The 21,447-nt window shown below is 42.0% G+C and overlaps 1 protein-coding gene across 1 annotated transcript in view; it reads left to right on the top strand.

The window, feature by feature from the left end:
• Positions 1–18,900, top strand: part of arnt2 (aryl-hydrocarbon receptor nuclear translocator 2) — a 108,627-nt gene extending 89,727 nt beyond the window's left edge. The window contains exons 13-19 of the mRNA XM_083995467.1: positions 1,123–1,198; positions 2,136–2,262; positions 2,383–2,485; positions 3,618–3,756; positions 7,341–7,491; positions 18,518–18,663; positions 18,777–18,900. Of these exons, the coding sequence (XP_083851593.1) occupies positions 1,123–1,198; positions 2,136–2,262; positions 2,383–2,485; positions 3,618–3,756; positions 7,341–7,491; positions 18,518–18,663; positions 18,777–18,875 (841 nt within the window). The 3' untranslated portion in view covers positions 18,876–18,900. The remainder of the gene's footprint in view (positions 1–1,122; positions 1,199–2,135; positions 2,263–2,382; positions 2,486–3,617; positions 3,757–7,340; positions 7,492–18,517; positions 18,664–18,776) is intronic.
• The last annotated feature ends 2,547 nt before the right edge of the window (positions 18,901–21,447 follow it).

Raw genomic sequence — 21,447 nt, 5'->3', positions numbered from 1 at the left:
GGAGCACACAGGGATCTTTTCTTTTTAGACAAATTATACAAAACATAGTTTTCTGGGCCAAATACCTGTTTTATTTCACAGTAAGTACGCAGTTTTGGTTTACCCCAAGTATCTAATGCCCATCTATCTTTACTTTGTTGAAAAATAATTTCTTTGAATACATTAATCTCAACTTTCTCTTTGTTATAATAATGGTCTTCATATCCAGCTCTCAGCAAGATGTCATATATGTCCCTATCCCATGCCCCATTGGTCAGAGTGTCCCACTCAAAGATTTTTCTTGCAATCCTGTTACGATTTAATCCTAGTATCCTATTCCATAAACGCAGAATTAGAAACTTGTGCTCACAAATTAATGTCTCACTCCACCAACATCTGCCCAGGTCTGTAAATGTTTTATCAAGGCCAGAGATTTACAAGCAGCACCGACAGCTGTTCACTAACTGCACCGTCTCCTTCATCACGCCTGTCATCTCAGAGATGGACTCGCAGTCGTTTGATACACTCCTTCATCCACGGAGTCCTGACTCTCTCTTCACTTAACTTGACATCGGATGAGATGTAGTTTTTATTTCAGTCAGGATTCAGGAAGCTCTTTGGCTGCCATCAGCAGAATCTGCGTCATCTCTGTTGTGTACCTCATGTGGAGGCTCATATTTTTTATAAAAGCATCAGCCAAAGTCAGCTCTCCAAAAATTATCCCAAATTGTTACTGAAATATCAGCGTCACGCTGAGTTGATGCATCAGTAACCTCTCGCACTGTGTGCACTCTCCGTTCCCAGGGACCATGATTCAAACCAGGGCTTATTTTTCTGATGGAAACTATAATGGAAAACATTCACAGATGATGTTTTTTTCGAAAACAAAATTTAGACTATAGCAATCTTAGAAAAATGTGAAAAATGGGTGAATGATGTTTTAATGCATTTCTTTTCCCTGAGTTCATTGGTTGATGTCAGTGTGTATTCCACTGTTTCTGAGAATTACTCATCATCTACGGGAGGGTTATTGTACAGTCATCAGATGACATTATATTTAAAATGAATGCAGATGGGGGAGTCAGTGATGTGGAGTCTGAGATGCTGACAGTAAACGTGGCGGGTTGTGTTGTGTCGTTGCAGGCAGCTCCAGCAGCAGCAGCAGGCAGAGTTGGAGGTTCACCAGAGAGATGGACTGACCGCCTACGACCTCTCCCAGGTAACACACTGCTCTCAGCCTCATCACAGCCTCATCACAGCCTCATCACAGCCTCCTTACAGCCTCCTTACAGCCTCCTTACAGCCTCCTTACAGCCCTCCTGAGCTCTAAGTTGCCTTCAGATTTCTAGGAAGTCTAGTTGAAATAAGTGGATGTAATGACTACATCATCTAACCTGAAAGCCGGAAAGCTTCAGAGAAAGCTGTGTGTGAAATTACCTTGTATTAAAGCAGAAGTAAGCGATCCGGTGTTTTTGGCTAATGCTGCGTTCCAGGCAGGCTTTTGAAACCGTAAATTACAGCTTCACGTCACGACTTACGACTTTGTAGCGTTCCAGGCAACCTACTCGTGTTTCTCCGACCTGTTTTACCTGTGAAAGTCACTATAACGGCCACTCGTAACTTCTGACCCGTGAACTCGTACCAGATCGAACTGGTATGACTTCACAGGTCGGAAAAACACGAGTTACGGGCTGCCTTGAACGCACCATAACTTCTTGTCAGCCGACGGAGTTAGCAGCCCCCGCCCTCGTCATGGATCTATTGGTCCTCGTCCCTACGTCACCACATTCACGCGCATCCCTTGGCTGCACACACAGCCCTGCATGCCGTTCTCTCTCCTCATTGGATAAAACTTGTAGGATACGAGAAAAGTTTTCTCCTCGGCTCAGAGCAGAGCAGAGTGACTGACAGACCCGTGTTTCAGACCAAACACTCTATGTAAGTGATTGCTGTCGGAAGATAGAACTATTTAAGACTTATATTAACACAAAAATATCGCTTACTTCTGATTTAACATCCTGCAAAACATGAAAAATGTAACGTTTTTTTGCAGACGGATGTGATTTTGTGCAATTTATTTGAAGCTCCATGAGCTGCGTGAATGACTGCAAGAGATTTATTGTGATTCAAACCCCCCCTCCCCCACCCTTCTATAGGTACCGGTGGCCAGTGTGAGCAGTGGAGGAGTCCATGAGGCAGGGAAGAACATCGACAAGACAGAAGCCCTGTTCTCCCAGGAGAGAGACCCACGCTTCGCTGAGATGTACACCGGCATCTCTGGCTGTACGACACACTCACTCACACACACACACACACAGAGTGAAAGTGAAGCTTCATATTTCTTTTTATTACCTGTCTCCGCTGTTATTTCCATTACGCTGACCCCGTTGTGTTTATGTGCAGCGGGAGATAAGAAGATGATGGTTCCCTCCTCTACAGCTGGAGGCCAGCAGCTCTACTCCCAGAGCTCTCCCTTCCAGCAGGGACACTCCGGAAAAAGCTTCAGGTGCGTGTGTCAGTGATGTGGACTCACTTGCTCTGATGTTTGTCATGATAGCAGTGTGTATCATCATCATCATCATCATCATCATCATCATCCTTATTCACATATATAGAAAAGGTATAAGGTCATTAAAATATTTGTGATTTCATATGTGAAATGGGATACCCTGAGAAGCTCAAGAGCTTTTAAAAGGGGCCCAGACACAAAGACTGACAGGAAGACATACACAAGGAGAAGACATACAAATATACATACACAGACATACACATAGCTACATAATACAACATTCCATAATACATATTCCAACACTCACACTCCAATACTCACATTCTCACATTACAGGGTAATCTACATTTTCACTCTCACACACTCACATACAACCCATAACCCCCCCCCCCCAAAGGAGAGAGAAAAAAAAGAAAAAGAGAACTCCTAATCCTAACAAATCCTAACAAGTACCAAATAGCCTGGTCAGCAACAGTCAAAAATAAACATAAAATTGTAAACATGAAAAAAAGAAATTACAACACAATCATGCATATTTCAGCAGCAGTTGTCTCTTCAATCTCTTTTTTAAAAACAAGTGCAGTTGAAGATGTTTGTCGGTCTTTGTCAAGATCATTCCATAACTGCGGACCTTTACAAACTATACTGAAACTACACTGCTCAAGAAAATAAAGGGAACACTTAAACAACACATTGTAACTCCAAGTATATCACACCCGTGTGAAATCAACCTGGGATGATAATTTTGATTTACATTGATCATTTTTATGTTATTTTGTTCTCAACACACTCTTACTATTTATTGAATAACGACTTTAAACTGCAATATTTCATTAATTGAGATCTAAGATGTGTTGTTTAAGTGTTCCCTTTATTTTTTTTAACATTTGAGTTTCTGTTTTTTTCCCTTAATATGAGACTTTTTCCTAGTCTGATAGGCATGTGATGGAGAGGGAATTGGAATAAGGTCACATAGTCTGTAATTAAGTATATTGACAACAGAGTACATGGTGCAGGCATTGTGGAAAATGTTGAGTTCAGTGTCTTTGCGGAGTAGTGTATCCTGACAAAGTATGCATGTGTGTGTCTGTGTGTGTTTGTTTGTTTGTTTGTTTGTTTGTGTATACAGTTCCTCTGTGATCCATGTCCCTGGTGTGAACGACATTCAGCCATCAGGCTCATCCAATCAGAATCTAGCTCAGATTTCCAGACAGCTCAACCCAGGCCAGGTGGCATGGTCAGGAAACCGACCCCCTTTCTCTGGACAGGTAACACACACACACACACACACACACACTTGCACAAATAGTGTTTATTACACAAGTGAAACCTTGTCTCAATGATAAAGTCACCAATCTCCACGGTTGCCATGTTTGCCAAACTCATTTCCTCTGCTCCTCCTGCGTCCTCCACTCCCGTCCCCGGTGTCTGTTAACAGATGGACTTGTCTTTTCGCCATATTTTGTGTGTGTCTGTATGTGTGTGTGTTTCACAATCTAGCTAAGGGAATGTGCTGAGGATAGGTCTCTTAACAGCCTCATCTGTCTTCCACACACACACACACACACACACACACGAGTCAGGTCACTCCAGTCGACTGGCTCTAACTGCATCACAATCACTGGAGCCAGATGATATGAGAGAAAACTTCTACATGGTTTCCACGTGACCTGGAAAGCTGGAAGTTCTCCAGTGCAGTTGCCTAATATTGGAAAAGCCCATTTGCTCCGAATGTTCTCAAAAACAATGAGTCGGACCTGGAAGACTTCTTACTGTGCCACAAAAGCATCCGGTTGTTATGGTACCAGGACGGCTTTGTTTTGGTCGGATCATGATGTTTGAAGTAAAAGACGCATCAGTCTGGAAAATGACGTCTTGAATACCAAAACACTCCGCACGCACATTAACCACGGAGCTGAGTTAATGGCCACAGGCCTGCAGCTCCTGCTGTGTTGCTGCTCCTCCTCCACTGCAAGACCACACATGATTGTTTAACCAGTTTTTGCCACAAGTCAATTAAGTGTCATCCAGCAAGACAGTGTGTTGGCAAATCGAAAACAGGCAACCATTCACTGCTGGTAGATAACTCTGAAGTCTGGAAGACCACTGTAATGTTGTGGCCTTAAAGGAGAATTCCGGTCATTTTTGACCCCTAAATCGTTGTCCTGATGGTCACCCAGTGTTGGTTGGAGCAAAAAACGTGACTAAAATTGATGCAGGCAAACCGGAGTTACAACACTAACCTATGGGGGCAATTCTTTTAACCATAACAAACACTCAAAAACAATCAAATATCTATGGTACATGACTGGAATCCTTAGAGACACCACATTAAGTGTACAGTATAAACAGTATAAACTTTATGTTTTTGCATGTAGTCACTCACCTCAGATAGCCGAACTCTGAAACATCCTGGAAAGACATTACTATCCCATCACAGAGCGCCTGCTCCCCCCGCCACAGAAACTAACACTTTTTCCTTGTTGTGATGATTTCTTTACAAAAATAAATGGTTGAGCAGTGCAGTGGTAATGTCCAAAATATCTCTGACCGTTTATTTTTGTAAAGAAATCATCACAACAAGGGAAAAGTGTTTGTTTCTGTGGCGGGGAGAGCAGGCGCTCTGTGAACTGATAGTTACACTGGGCGACCATCAGGACAACGATTTAGGGGTCAAAAATGACCGGAATTCTCCTTTGAAACAAAACAAACATTTGGAGCCGTGCCTTGTCAAAATTACGTCAAAATCAGTATGACTGAACTGTATATGAAAGGCTATAGAGCTTTTAATTTGAAGGTTCCAGATACAGGAAGTCGTGACACTCACTCACTGTCAATTTTCTTTTGTTTTTTACACGGCACGGCAGGTCGCTTTGTGTCAAAAGCAACTTTTTCCGATGTTGTTCCAGACGTTTGTGGTTTGGAGACTCCGACGTGAAAGCTCGTATCACTGCTGTTTTCAACGATTAGCGGGTGCTGCTGTGAGCCCCGTCCCCGACCCAAAGAGCTCACCGGCCGTCAGTCTCACAGTGGTGTCACGGAGCTGTTCCATAGATCCATGAGCAGTCCCCGCCGCAGTCAGATTGTTGAATCTCGACTTTAGATTATTCGACTAATGGGCTTTATGCACAGCTCCAGTACTTCCTGAAATAAACCAGCTCCTTTATTTCCTGTCTTACATTATTGGACCAACTGATTAATCCAGGTGTGCCTGATCATTGTTGTGAGGTCAGACACACCTGGATTAATATATATACTGTGTATATATATATATATATATATATATAATATATGTATATGACTATAGAGAGATAAAGATTAGTAATCATGTTAGAATAAATCTATATGTATATAAATATAATAATATATTAGAATAAATCCAGTTAAATAACTCATAAATTAATTTATTGTACAGACTATAATGACTAGATAACTTGATAGATAATTTATGAATAAGGGGTGGGAGTAAATAAGTTTTACTTCTTCCCACTCCTTTTCGGATATGAAAAAACAAACAAACAAAAAAATTATTTTTTTTATTTTTTATTTTTTTGTTCATATGTTGTCTTTGCAAAGTTTTTATTTGTTATGTCTGTCCATTTCTGTATTATGTTTTATTTCTTTTAACATGTCCGAAATAAACTTAAACTAAACTAAACTATTTCAGGAAGTAGTGGAGCTGTGCATAAAGCCCATTGCCATAAATGACGACTATTGGTGGACCAAGAGAATCTTTGGTCGACCAGGGGGCAGCCCTAGTACACACACATTGGAGTTCTTAGTTTCAGCCTGAGCCTGAACCCAGCCAGAAGAAGCTGGGTTCATACCAGGCTTTGGAGGAAAAAAAGGTCTGTGTCACAGCGGTGTGTGGGCAGACAGTGATCGCCTGCACTCAGCCTCTTCAAGACTTTCTCCACTTGTTAAAATGGATATTTGTGACCAATGGGAGATAGAGAACCATGGGTAGAGCTGCAGTGTTTTTACCTGGCAGTCACTGTGTTTAACCTGGCAGTCACTGGGACTCCCCTCGCTATGGCACGTTTATCTTGACCTCTTTTTGTTGTTTTGATTATCTATCTGGTACACAATACCACCCTTGTGGCGCCGGCGGCTCAGGTTCAGTATTGTATCTGCTGAGCTTGGGTGAGTCAGGCTCAGCTTCAACTCACATGTACAACATGTATACACATTTAGTGTGTTTAGGGATTCAGTAACCACACTTACAGTATACACATCAAGCAGAGGAGCTGGGATCAAAACACTGACCTTCTGACAACCTGAACATATATACGGATGTTTTATATTTCTGCAAACAACATTTGCTGCTGCAAAAGCAACTCTCTTTCACTGTGTGAAAAAATGGATTTTAAAGGTCCAGTGTGTAATTTTTGTCAAGGTTAATTGGCTAAATCTGAATATACTACCCATGAATATACTGTATTTGTATAAGTGTATAATTGCTATAGAATAAAATCTGTTTGGTTTTCGTAGCATTATAATTCTTCTTTTATATACTATACATATAGCAAGGGTCTTGCTTAGAAAGTGTCGCCATCTTGTGCCGCCATGTTTGTACAGAATGGAAAATCCAGCCAACCAGAGAGCAGGTTTCAAGAGTTTCACATTCATAAATAAACAATACAATTATTTAACAGATAAATACCGTAATAAATCGGAATGCTAGATGTCACTGTTTTCCCCTTATTTTACACACTGGACCTTTAACTCTTCTAATTACAAAGAATGTTCAAATTTCAAACTTGAGATTTTCTTGTTTCAAAAAGAATAGAATATAATCAACTTTGTTGTTGATATAGTACAGTGATATTCAACCAGTATCTTTGCTCTCCAGTCCAGTAAAGCCCAGTCCAGTCCGTTCGGCATCGGTTCTGGCCACAGCTACCAGACGGACCCCGCCTCCTACAGTCCCCTGTCCTCCCCCGCCACGTCCTCTCCCAGCGGCAACGCCTACTCAGGACTGACCAACCGCAGCACAGCTTTTGGTGAGTCTCACTCTTTCATCCTGGTTTATTTCATATGGTGTGCTGCTCTGTAGTGTTGTCACCATACCAACATTTTGGTACCAGTATCGGTACCAACATGTTTTTCGGTACTTTTCGATACTTTTCGGTACATTTCCAAATTATTGGCTTTATTTTAATAGAAAATCTTAGAACTATAACATATGCATCAGTAAATAATCAGTAAACAATCACTGCTGCTGCAGGATTACATTTCCATCTATATTAATCTGAACTCTTCCTAAGTTAAAACATTAGTGGTCTGTTTAAAAATTAATATCAACTTGTTTTCTTTGCATTATTTGAGGTCTGAAAACACTGCATCTTTATTTGTTATTTTGACCAGTTGTAATTTTTGGGAGAAATTGTTATCAGTAGTTTATAGAATGAAACACAAACATTCATTTTACTCAAACACACATCTATTGTTTCCCATACGTAGACCAATGTGTGGTGCAGCGCCACAGAATCAAGACCAAGCCACAAATTGATTCTGCTTTTTTTCCCCCCATCAACGTAATATCATTCCGTAAATACATCTCCGCGTAGGCTTTTGCTGTACCGCTGCCGGCGGCGCAAAATGCAGGTACTGGTCCCATCTAAACGCAGTATAGTACTGTTTTAAATGCCTCAGTACCCCGGTACCAATCTAGTACTGGTATACCGAACAACCCTACTGCTCTGTCATACTGTCCCACCTGTGTGCAAACATTAAGAACAGAATCATAAAACACCTCTAGTAAAGTTTCCATTCTTAGAAGCTCTTAGGAGTTTGGGCCAAAACTTCAAAAAAATCAATAGCACTATTAATATTGCGTGTGGTCACCATGGCAACAGGAGCATCAAAGGAAGCTGAGGCAGCAAAAAAAAAGAGATCAACTTTTTTCCCAGACTGAATGAAGATGACATGTTGCAGGGGCTCAGCGGCTCAGCCAACATGTCTGCTCCTGCAGCTGAACACAGCGGCTGATCCTGAACCAGATCCGCTTTCAAAGTGTTGCTTTTTCAGATTAAAGCCGTGTTCTCTGTGTCTCAGGTCTACACCATGTCACGCTCATATTTCTTTGGCAAACGATGAAAGTCAGCGTTGTTGCACAGATTTACATATGCAATGTCACCACGGTAACGGCAGCTTATCTGTTCCACCTACCATGTGGATCAGTCTATAGAAGTTGTGCCAGGAAATATATTTTACACCATGTGTGTGTGTTTTACACCTGGTCCCACATCATGGAAGCACCCTGAGTAGTTTGACCTCTCGTGTGTCACATGATGAGGACGGCAGAGTGAAATACAAATGAGCTCATTAGATTGGAGTAGGTTTCTGTGTATTTAAACAGTCACAGAGATGCAGGAGTAAGAGGAGACACCAAAGTGAGTCACTTACAACTAAAAAAAAGCAGGGTGGTTGTGCGCACATCCAATGCCGATTTTAGGCCAGGTGCCGGACAGTCAGAATAATTGCAAAGAAAAAAGGGAATATCCACACACTGATTTAAGCTCCCATTTATTGGATAGCCTACTTACTTACAACGTTTCGACCGATGTGGTCTTCCTCAGGCAAATGGCATGACAAGTGGCAGACACCACTGTCATTAGTTGGATGGGCTTCAGGTGAGCCAATTATAGGCCACTTATGCCCAGAGGTCAAGAAAGTACAATAAATCTTAACAAACACAATACACAATATACACAGACACACAGGTCAAGTGTTAAAAAGATGTACACAAAAACATGAGATTATAGTCAATAATCAGCAATGAAACAAATGCACAAAGTCTAAACAACACGCCTTAATGAGGACTTAGACATTAGGCCCTTTTTGTGAACTGGTATTTGGTGTCTAAAAATCTCCATATTAGTGTTCTTTAGACTTTGTGCATTTGTTTCATTGCTAATTATTGACTATAATCTCATGTTTTTGTGTACATCTTTTTAACTGTGTGTCTGTGTATATTGTGTATTGTGTTTGTTAAGATTTATTGTACTTTCTTGACCTCTGGGCATAAGTGGCCTATAATTGGCTCACCTGAAGCCCATCCAACTAATGACAGAGGTGTGGTGTCATCAGGCCTTCAGCCTATATATGTATCTGTCTGCCACTTGTCATGCCATTTGCCTGAGGAAGACCACATCGGTCGAAACGTTGCAAGCAAGTAGGCTATCCCATAAATGGGAGCTTTAATTCACTTACAACTAAAACCTACTTTCCCCACACTCTCACCAAACGCCTTGTTGGGGTCTGGTCTTACTTCCTGGAAATATCGACATCAATATTTTTTTTAAATCCCACCCACCTGCACCCTGGACCGTGACTTCACCGCCCCCACAACACACGGAGAAATAAACATTGTAATACTGCGTTCAACTCAGAACTCAGGTTTTTCTGACTTTCTACTTGAAAAAGTGCAATCACCTCATGTTGGAGTTCCCACTCGGAGTCGGAGAAATAAATCTACCCCAACTTCTCCGAGAATCAATGGTAAAACATTGATTAAAATGCGTTTTATTCATTTATTTATTCCTTTTACAAAGCATTTTATAATATAACACATGTACATGGGCTGTTTTCTATTATAATATTACAAAGAAATGAATAATTAACCAAGTTCATCTTAATGTATAAAGAAAAAAAAACATAAACAAAAGGGCGTTTCCAGTGCTTCCAGATGTCTTTGAATTTAGCTGAAGCCTCATTGAAAAACTGATTCTTTCCATCACAAATATATCATAAATGATAATCATACCATTCATCAACAGATGGGATGTCTGGCTTAAGCCATTTCTGTATGATTGCTTTTCAAGCAGCTAAACTCAGTATTCCAAATTAATATTCAGTTTATAGTAACTGAGCGTACAAGCCCAAAAAGAAGTTTGTCCCAGTTAAATGTGATGTCAGTTCCAAATATAGTCACTAGTTCTGAATAAAACTTGCTCCAGAGAATGTTTATTTTTGGACAAGTGGTAGTGATTGGCTTCCTGAGAAAGACACATCCTTCAGCAGCTGGAAGAATAAAATGCATTTTTAATGCCAAAATTCATTAAAACGTTATGAAAATGACAATATTTACTTACGGTTACAGATGGTGTGGAACACAGTAAATTCATGTTGTTATTTCTCTCTGATTTTAAATGATCTCTTTCATTATCTTAAAATGCTTCTTTTTTAAATAGTTTGTATGCCCTCTGTAATGGATTAATGCCTCATCTGAAACACTTTGAATGCAACGTTCGTCCTGATCCGCTATGTTTTTGGTTATACTGGTATGGTGCGTCTCGAACACTTTGAAGTCGAAACTGTTTTCAACTGGGAGATTCCAATCTGCAAGTTGTCTGGAACGCAGCAACAGCAGATCAACTGGCTCACTGTCCTGCTCGCTCTCTCTTAGTTGCTCACTCATCACTAGTTGCGTTTCCATCAGCTATTTAGATGCGCATCTAGATGTATCGCATCGGAAAATGATGTTGGAAACGCCGTAATTCGAATTAAAATCCCCTGATTCGCACAAATCGAAATACGCTCGCTTGGGCCGGGTTTTGGTTGATTATTCGAATTAAGTGTGACGTAGCGCACTTTCACCCCATCTACTCCTGTGTTTGCAGTTCACTCAACATCACGGTTTCCGCTACATGCTTAATTAATTGTGGTGCACCGCCACGGCAAAATAAAAGCCCCCACACACCTTCATAATGATGTTACTGCACAGTAATGCAGTAACATCATTATAAACCGTAGATGGAAACACACATGATTCAAATTTCTTTTAATGCGCTTTTCCCAGTAATTCGAATCACTTTAGAAACATGGCTACTGACTATAGCTCACACGATTGGCTGATAACACCACCTGTGTATTTGCATTGTAGTATGAGATCTGATACCACACAGGTGAATACCAGGTGTCAACAACGAGCATTTGTTTCCATCTGCACATGCAGTCCACTGGGTCAGTGTATATTGAAGCCTATAAATCTATTTTAGCAGACACCGAGAATAAGATGATGATGATGAACAGTGAAAATGGCAGCTCCTCATTAAAATATCAGTTCATATTCACAAGTTGTCAGGGAGCCGTCCACATGTCCACACCACGGCACCGTAACACTCCTGCAGTACGTTCCATATGAGCCCGTGCTCAGGTGGCTTCTCCTGAAATGAATGTTGGCAGCTACGTCGGCTCCTGTTTCAGATGCCAAAGATTTTGCGGGAGTCATTAAACCGCCGCATAACGCCTTAACATGCTGCTGATCCTTTAGCGTCAGGTTCTTAAAGGGATAGTTCACCCAAAATTCAAATTTCACTCATTATCTACTCACCCTCATGTCGACTAAGAGCTGTGAGAATTTTCAGAGTCCTCCGTTCCTTCTCTGAGTTACGGGGGGGTCCGTGCAGCAGTATTTGTCCATATAATGGTTGTCAATGGATACCAACTTTCTTCGTCCAAAAAGACACACCAAAAAACATCCAAATACCTCCAAAGTGCTCGTCTGTAATGTCCCTCTTGTATTGAAGCCCCGACATGAGAAACTGTTCCGAAAAAAATGAAATAAGTCTAAATTTTAAGCTTGTTTGTAGCGGAAGCTCCCAGTGTCTCAGTTCACTGCTCTTCCTGTGTCATTTGCACTGACTGGCGGAACAATTTCTCATGTCGGGGCTTCAATACAAGAGGGACATTACAGACGAGCAGTATGGAGGTATTTGGATGTTTTTTGGTGTCTCTTTTTGGACGAAGAAAGTTGGTATCCATTGACACCCATTATATGGACAAATACTGCTGCGCGGACCCCCCGTAACTCAGAGAAGGAACGGAGGACTCTGAAAACTCTGAAATTTGAATTTTGGGTGAACTATCCCTTTTTATATAAATCATTCTGTGGAGCAAACGAACAACCAGCACATCTCATCTCAGAGACACAAGAAAGACAAGATGGTTGTTATCTTCAGACTTAAACAGTCACCATGTATTCAGCTCCATCAAGAGAGCCATTTCCTTTTCTTTCAAGTCTCACTGGATTATTTGTGTCCTGGTGCAGAGGTAATTACATGGGAGGGGAAGAAAAGCATCCGAGCAGCTATTGCTCATTAACTGTTCCATCCATCGCCATTAGTATAAATAATTCAGCACGGCCTTCAAAGCTTTCTGCTCACCTCACACTGTGTTAACAGCACACACAGCAGCCTCTTTACGACGGCCGTGAATAACACAGCAAGGTTGGATCTGATAAGTGCTCCGACTGTCACACATGAAGTTGCGTCCGATTGTCCGCCTGCTTGGAAATTCAACGGCAGACGAGCTCCTAGCTGGATTCATGTCAGCGGGGGGCATCCGTGTGTCAACATCCCATAAACTGACTCCGGATCAGGGGATTTATTTTTCCCCTCAGAGCGAGCTGCTCCACCCTTGCCGCCTTGGCAGCCCCTGACTCCGCCCCTTATTTTCAGCTAAACAGGCAAAAATATCACACTATTTATTAGAATGATGATATTTATGTAACAAACATACGGGTGTGAAGGTGGAAAGACATAGTGAGTCTAACTATAAACTCATTTCTTATTTAGTTTTGACAGCTAAAGTGTCTGCGTCTCCACATGCTGTTGATAAAGTTGTCAAGTAAAGGTTTATATTTAGAAATGTACCAAATGCAAAGACACAGCCAGTGCAAAAACACACAAGTGTGCTACTCCGCAGCACACACACACACACACACACACCATGGATAGTGTGTCCCTGCTGTTACTCTGATGAGGCTGATTTGTGCCACAACAAACATGAGTCATGTGTTGGAGCTGCTGCTGCAGCTGAAATGAGATGAGGCCGGTGTGGCTCAGTCAGCTGTGCCGGTCTGGTCCTGGTCCTGGTCCTGGTCCTGGTCCTGGTCCTGGTCCACCGGTAAGATAGTCAAAAATGGAATAGAAAACCAATAGCATAAACAAATGATTGTTTCTTCAGCGTCTTGATTGTTTTCAAGGAGAGAGTGGGAGGCAGCTGGAGGTCAGACTGATGCTGCGTTCAAGACAACTCGGAAGTCGGAAAGAAACAAGCTCCGAGTTGTCAAAAACGAATTGAACGGCGTCGAACTCGGAAATTACAGGTCAGAAACTCGGGTATCATTTCAGAGCTCCGACTTTCCGACTTGACGTCACAACAACATCAAAACATTGCAGCCCTCGTCTTAAACAGTTAGAATTTGACATTTTAAGTTATATGTTGAGGTTTTAATGCATATTTTTTGTGTATTATTGCAGTATATGAAATACGTTTATATTAAAGCAGAAGTAAGCAGAATGTTTGTGTTAATATAAGTCTTAAATAGTTGTTTCTTCCGACAGCAATCACTTAGTGTTTGGACTGAAACACGGGTCTGTCAGTCACTCTGCTCTGCTGTAAGCCGAGGAGAAAACTTTCCTTGTATCCTACAACCTTAATCCAATGAGGAGAGAGAACGGCATAAAGGGGCGGTCCTCTCTGTGTGTGCAGCCAAGGGATGCGAGTGAATGTGGTGACGTAGGAACGAGGGCGGGGACTGCTAACTCCATCTGCTGACAGGAAGTTAGCCAAAACCACCGGATCGCTTACTTCTGCTTTAAGCTGTGATTGTTGTATTGTGTGAAATTGTGGTCCTAGTGTATGTGACGGAAATAACGTTTAACAGTTATCAAGGCTGTAACATTATATGTGCTCATCCGCGGCGTCTCCTCTACTCTTCATTTGCCTCCAAAATAAACATAATTTACTGCTGCATATATTTTTCGTATTCAGCGATGAGCCACAATATGCCAAACTTCCTTCGGGTTTCCATGTATTTTCTCTTCTGAGTTCCTGCAGCAATGATGTTGGAAGTCGGAAATTTCCGAGTTGGGAATTCCGACCTCCGAGTTGTTTTGAACGCAGCATGAGACCTGTTGTCCTGCACTGTTTGGATTTGAAATGATTAATGGTTTTCCTGTGGAGAAAAATAGGATGGTCAGTGTAACAGCTGCAGACGAGAGCTTCAACAATGACTCTAAATGACTCTGGTCCCAGTGTCTTTGTCTCCCAGTAAATAGCTCTGGTCTCTGTAATGTTGGCCAGCTTTTTAAACCAATCAGTTGAGTAATTATGAGAAAAAAAAATCACTTTATCAATTAAAAACGACAAAGGCCTTCCACTCTAAATGGAAGTGGTGGAAGCGCATCAGCGATGTGGGCTGTGTGGAGTCGGTGATGGTTCAACAAAGCAGCTGCTCAGGACTCTGCTTGTTTGTTGTCCACTTCATAAATAAAGCAGCTCCATTGTGCGACTAGTTGATGGCATTTTAATGGAAACACACATTAGACAGATGGATCATCTCTCTCTACTGGCTTATTTATTTGCTTTTTTATTGCTGTTCCCTTTTTTTTATTGCCATGTGTTTTGTTCTCTCACACCATCAGACCATTAGAAGTCACTTAGAGCCGGTGTCATTCATTTGCAGCATTCATTCATACGAAGCTGCTTTAGCTGTAGGCCTATCCTCTCTCACGAAGCAGCTTTCTTCTTCACTATCTTAAATTGGACTGTGGTACTATGAATTCTGGGTAATTTAAGACTTCTCAAAATCAAAAGGAAATGGAAGACAGAGGAACCACATTCAGCTGCTCAGCTCTGTTTATACTAGGAAGACAATTGTAGAAGAATTTAACACTTGCAGGATGTTTTACTATGAGCAAAGACTGAAAAGGAAAAACACTCTTTCTCTGCTCGTCTCACTTTGTAACAACATGAGCATCACACACTATGAGCCATGTCCCCCTGCCTGTAGATCAATCAACAACAACAGTTTTTTGAGCTCCATCAGCATCACTTTAATTCCAGACTATGGTGGCAAGAATTTCTTAGTTTTCTCCATTAATTGGTCATTTAATGTGATCTGATCTACATCTAAGTCACAAGTATAAACAAACACAATGTGCTTAACCTAATATCACACAAACAATTATAATATGTCATGTCTTTATTGAACATATCCATTAAACATTCACAGTGCAGGTGGAGAAAGTAAGTGAACCCTTGGATTTAATAAGTGGTTGAAGCTCAACCAAATGTTTCCTGTAGCTGCAGATCACAACTGCACAACACTCAGGATGAATTCTGGACCATTGGTCCTGACAGAACTGCTTCAGCTCAGCCATGTTATTATAGGATGTCTGGTGTGAATGGCTCTCTGGAGCTCATTCCATAGCATCTCTACTGGATTCAGGTCTGGGCTCTGACTGGGCTGAGTTTCAGCTGGTGGAGCCACCCTGACATTGTCCTGTAGGAAGCCTAGATAAACTCTGGAAGTCATTTTGCCCTCAATGATGTCAAACTGTCCAGGCCCTGAGGCAGCAGAGCATCCCATAACCATGATGCTCCTCCACCGTACTTCACCTCTGACATGATGTTTACATGCCATTTTTACACTATACGGAGGACAAAAAAAACCAAAAAAATACATTTTAAAAAGTTTCATCAGTCCACAAAACATTTTCCCATTAATGTTGTGGAGTGGCAAACTTCAGGCCGGCAATGGAAGCAAATTAATGCAGAAAACAAAGAAATTCCGAAGGTTTCACACTTTTTCTTGCAACTGTATGCTTTGTTGCAGTTGTTTATTGTTGTAAACCTCAGTGAGTGTTCTATACATTCTAATCCAGGATAATGAGCTCTAAAACATTTACCACTACAAATAGTTAACAATTACTCCCAATATTGATTGATTTGTCAAACTCAGTAAACCATTGAGTGAATAGAAAGACAGAAAGAAGTGAAGAATGGAGAGACATCCCTGAATAATTAGTTTAGTCTGGACAGGCTCTATCGCCATCAACTGAATGTTTGACACTGATGCTTTATGAAGTAGAATTGTTCAATTTTAATTATTGTAAAAAATCATTTCATTTTAGATTAATTAATTTTGGGTTGAATCAACAAATCGTTTTTGTTGAAACAGTGGTAAATACGGTGAACACCCCCCCCCCCCCCCACCCCCCCAGATGAAGGGCTGTAGAAAGCATCAATCAGCTGACAGGAGGATAAAGCAGCACAGAGACATTACCAAGCAACAGAGGAGATTCATTACATGTCATTAATTAAACAGTGTGGCCATTGCTTTTTGAAAAATGTGTGTAGTGAGCTGCTCTTCTATCTGTGCTCAGAGAATAATGTTCTTGACAGTAATGGTTTCATGAAAGGGACGATGAAGATGAGATGAGGATGGTAGACCTACATATAAAAACACAGCAGTGATGATTCTCACTCCCTGCAACACCTGTTTCCACTCAAACCTTCATGTTTACTAGGTGTGGGCAAAAATATCGATACAGCAATATATCCCGATATTTTGTATCGCGATACGGTATTGATATTCAAAATTTGAATATTGATATATCAATATTTCGATATATCGATTTTTTTCAAATAATAAATCATGTTTCAGATGTAAATCCAGTACAACTTCCGCACCTCTGCTCCGCGAGGTGTCACTGTACTGCTACCTCAGACAGTGTGTTGTTCATGCAAATATGATGTTGGAACTTGCGCTTGTATAGTTACAATTAAATGGCATGGATAATTTGAATTACATTGTTTTGACTCAGTTTGTCCCATGAATTATCACTATCATCTGATGTACATACAACTCGGATTTTAAGATGCATAATGCCTTTTAAATTTTTCAGTGAACTATGTAGAATATCGCAATAGACCCTTTCAGAGAGTATAAACAAAGACAGGTGTTACCAAGGATACTAATTAAGGCTCCATTCCATTTAGTGTACCAGAGCGTTTTCTAATGAGCCACACCTGTCTTTGTTTATACTCTCTGAAAGGGTCTATATATCGCAAAATGTGGATATCGCAATATCATATCGTATCGTGACTCAAGTATCGTGATGCGTATCGTATCGTGAGGTCCTTGGCAATGCCCACCCCTAATGTTTACTGTTTATTTGTTTCTATTGGAACAACTGTTCATTTGCCAAAACGGGGAAACTGACTCTGACTCTTCACCTCAGTCATCAGGGCCGCGTGCAGACCTGCGATCAGCCTGTGTCAGGTCTGATCTCATCACAGTCATCAGCTCCATGTCGAGGTGTGAACGCACCCAGGATGCGTTCAGGATCCATCTCTGTCAACACAAATGTTCTCTGACAACCAGCTATCTACTCTGCTTACGTAACCAAACATGTTTCACTGGGGGATGGTGGAGTGGTCACAGAGCAAGGCTGAATTCCAGTTCCTATCTTAACCTTAAAGGGATAGTTCACCCAAAATTCAAATTTCACTCATTATCTACTCACCCTCATGTGGACTAAGGGCTGGGAGAAGTTTCAGAGTCCTCCGTGCCTTCTCTGAGTTACAGCGGGGCTCCGTGCAGCACTGCATGTCCATATGACGGTTGCGAATGGGCCTCACTTTTCTTCGTCCAAAAAGACACACCAAAAAAACATCCAAATACCTCCATGCTGCTCGTCTGTAATGTCCCTCTTGTATTGAAGCCCCAACATGAGAAATTGTTCCGAAAAAAATTGAATAAGTCTGTGCAAATCTCGCGCGATTTGCATTGACACCCAGTTCACGGTTTCGCAAATCGCACGAGATTCCAGCAGAGCAACACTGGGAGCTTCCGCTACAAACAACCTTATAATATAGACTTAGTTAATTTTTTTCGGAACAATTTCTCATGTCGGGGCTTCAATACAAGAGGGACATTACAGACGAGCACTATGGTTGGTTGGGAACCACTGGAATAAATAGATAAACCTTTGAATTACATCTAAAAACAAATGCTAAGGCTGATACTGGTGGTTAAAAAGGTGCTACAGAGGGACTAAAAACAAAGTGCATCGAAATAAAGTCCATACAGCTGCTCATACCAATAAATTGTGTAGCTGTGATGATCTATTGAGTCATTCATTACTCTCAATTGGCCCTCCGTGAATAAATAAAGGTAAAAGAAAGAAAGAAAAGTATGTAACCATGTGTGTGTATATGTGTGTGTGTCTCCAGATGTGTCAGGGGAGAGCAGTCAGAGCGGAGCCCAGTTCCAGGGTCGCCCCAGCGAGGTCTGGTCCCAGTGGCAGAACCAGCACCACTCCCAGCAGGCCGGAGAACAGCACACACACCCCAACCCCAGCCAGACAGAAGTCTTCCAGGTAACACACACACACACACACACACACTGGCTGCTCACCAGTGTACACAGATATGTGATATGTGTGATAAGTGTCCTCAGCTCACCCCTCCCTCCCTCCCTGTGTCTCTGCAGGACATGTTACCCATGGCTGGAGATCCCACACAGGGAACGGCCAACTACAACATCGAGGACTTCGCCGACCTCGGCATGTTCCCACCCTTCTCCGAGTAAAACCCCCATCCCCACCTGACCCCCAGCCCGCCCCCCGTCCCACTCCATCACTCCCTCCCTCCCTCTCAGAACTGGACTGATGTTTGGATCCGTCTCTCATACTCTGTCTCGCTTTTCTACACTACTGCTCAGAAGTTTTACAACACCCCCACTCCACTCCAACTGTTTCTGTGGAAACTCAAGTGAGTAAGTTTAAATGGGCCAAAGGTCAGCCGAAAACTGCCCCCCTCCTACCTGTGCTGCTCCCCTCTGCATCATCAGGACAGAGCTGTCCTGCAGGAAGTAGGACTAATATGTTACTGTCAGTGAGGACCAGACCAGAGACGGGGATGGTGACCCCCCCCGACACGAGCACAGCTTCTGCTGCTGCTACATAACAAACTAGCTGAGAGCTTCCATCACTGTGTTTGGAATATAACACATTTCTAGGGATATTTCAACATTTTGGCAAATTCACCTATTGCCATAATCGCTACAGTCTTAGGAGTAGGTCCATTACCTAACCTATACTTGTCAGTGCAAGCTATTTTTAGAACGGCGGAGCAGAGACGCAAGCTGCTCAGCTAACGCAACGGAGGCTCATGGTATTTCTTCGTTTCCCTCATCAAACTAAATACACAAACCAACATTTCCAAAACACTCTCGTGGACAAGTTGTCACCTGCAGATTCACATATATACAGTATAATTATGTAATATTATGAAACATGAAGCAAATATTCGGAACTACTCACACATTTGAAGTCACTCTACCCAGCAGCCGTGTCTGGAATGTAGTTCCGGTTATGCATTTGCCTTGGAAACAACTCTGTCTCATAACATTCCTTTATTATTTCATAGCGTGGTGAATGTGCAGTTCACACATTGTCCACCAGAGCGTTTTGGAGTTGTTGGATTGTGTATTTGATGACTTTGATGAGGGAAAGCCGAACTGGCAGAGACGTGAGCTCTGCACGGTGCGCGGCCAATCTCAAAATAGCTTGCACCAACAATTAAAGGTCATGAACCTACTCCTATGACTATATGGATTATGGCAATAGGCCAATTTGCCAAAATGTTGAACTATCCCTTCAATACATTTGCAGAGCAGCACTGCTTCTTCAGGGCGGCCCCAGAAGCTACAGGGAGTCGTTATCAGAAAGGCCTTGTTCACACTGCCACTCAAACTCAAACTCAAACCCGATTTCTGTTACATCCAGATTGTATCCAGATTTTTTTTGACAGTCTGAACAGCCAAAAACCACATGAGATAAAAAAAATTCCGAAACGGATTCAAACCGCATACGGAGGTGGTTTCAAATGCGATCCTGATCGGATTTGTAGAGATTGCAGTGTTTCTTCTACACTGGTAAATAAAGAGCTTTTGACTGTAGCTAGTTTATGGAGCAGGAGCAGAACTCACAACCAGCTGCTTCCACATAAACCAGACAGAAGGTGAAAGCAAAACCACAAGTGCAACATATTTGTGGGAAATGTCAGCAGCCATGTTTTTTTTTGTTTTTTTTTGTATTTCTTTGTTTTTTTCCATTATGGAAAGAGCTGCTCAGAAATTAAATAGAGGATTTAAGATTCAACCATTCTTCCTTCACTTTTAAAACCATCATTATTTATTCATTTGATGCTTTAATTCTAGAGACACAGAAACGTTGTGTATGAAAGGAGGTGTTGTAAAGCTGCTGAGTGGTAGTGTAACCCGCTGCATCACCATCACACGGCTGACCTGCAGCACGGTGAATGTCTGGGTGCACTTGTCGGTCGCACACACACACAAACACACACACAAACGCAAAACAGTCCGCAAGTGTTTGGGCTGCGAAAGGCCCGAAGTCTGTATCTGTGAAAATACACATACCTCATCGCGGCGAGGAGGAGGAGCGCCGCCGGCCGTCAGAGGGAGGGGACGTCCGTCCGTCCGTCCGCACGCGTCGGCTCACTCACTGTGTGTCAGGCTCTCTGCTGTCAGTGATAGGAGGAGCTGTGTGTGTGTAAGTGTGTGTGAGGTTTCACTTCCTCTCTGCTCTTCAGCTTTGATCGGCGGAGTCACTCTATGTGCACATGAGATTATTTTTGTCAGTTGTTCATGTCTGTGTAACCGCGCAGGTGAACACAAGTGCTGACTGTGACCACTACACACACACACTGCACCTTAAAGGGATAGTAGCCTTCCTTTTTTTAAAGTGGGGTTGTATGATTTACAAATAGCCTCTAAGTACTTTAATTGCAGTAGAAGACTCTCTGCACTCCTCCCGTTAGCAACGCCAGCCCATAGCCCTGCCCAGAGATTTACAACATACAGTGTTGTGAACAGACCCAAAGAAACGGCCTATTTTCGTGGCCTAAAAGAGGTTTTACCTGACAAAAAATACACAGTTCCATTGTTCGCTATAATTTAATTTTTTCCAGCCCCTCAAAGTGCAGGAAAAACACAGTTTTTATTTGGACCTAACCAACTGCTGATCGGCGGGCGCTAAGCCTGGGCGGAGGGATACGTGAGTTGGTTGGAGAGAAAATTATATTATAGTGAACAATGGAACTGTGTATATTTTTTTCAGGTAAAAGCTCTTTTAGGCCGT

The sequence above is a fragment of the Trachurus trachurus genome (genome assembly GCF_905171665.1).
Source record: "Trachurus trachurus genome assembly, chromosome: 3".
Taxonomy (NCBI): Eukaryota; Metazoa; Chordata; class Actinopteri; order Carangiformes; family Carangidae; genus Trachurus; species Trachurus trachurus.
The sequence above is the reverse complement of the archived record's forward strand: the minus strand, read 5'-3'. Positions and strand labels throughout refer to the sequence as shown.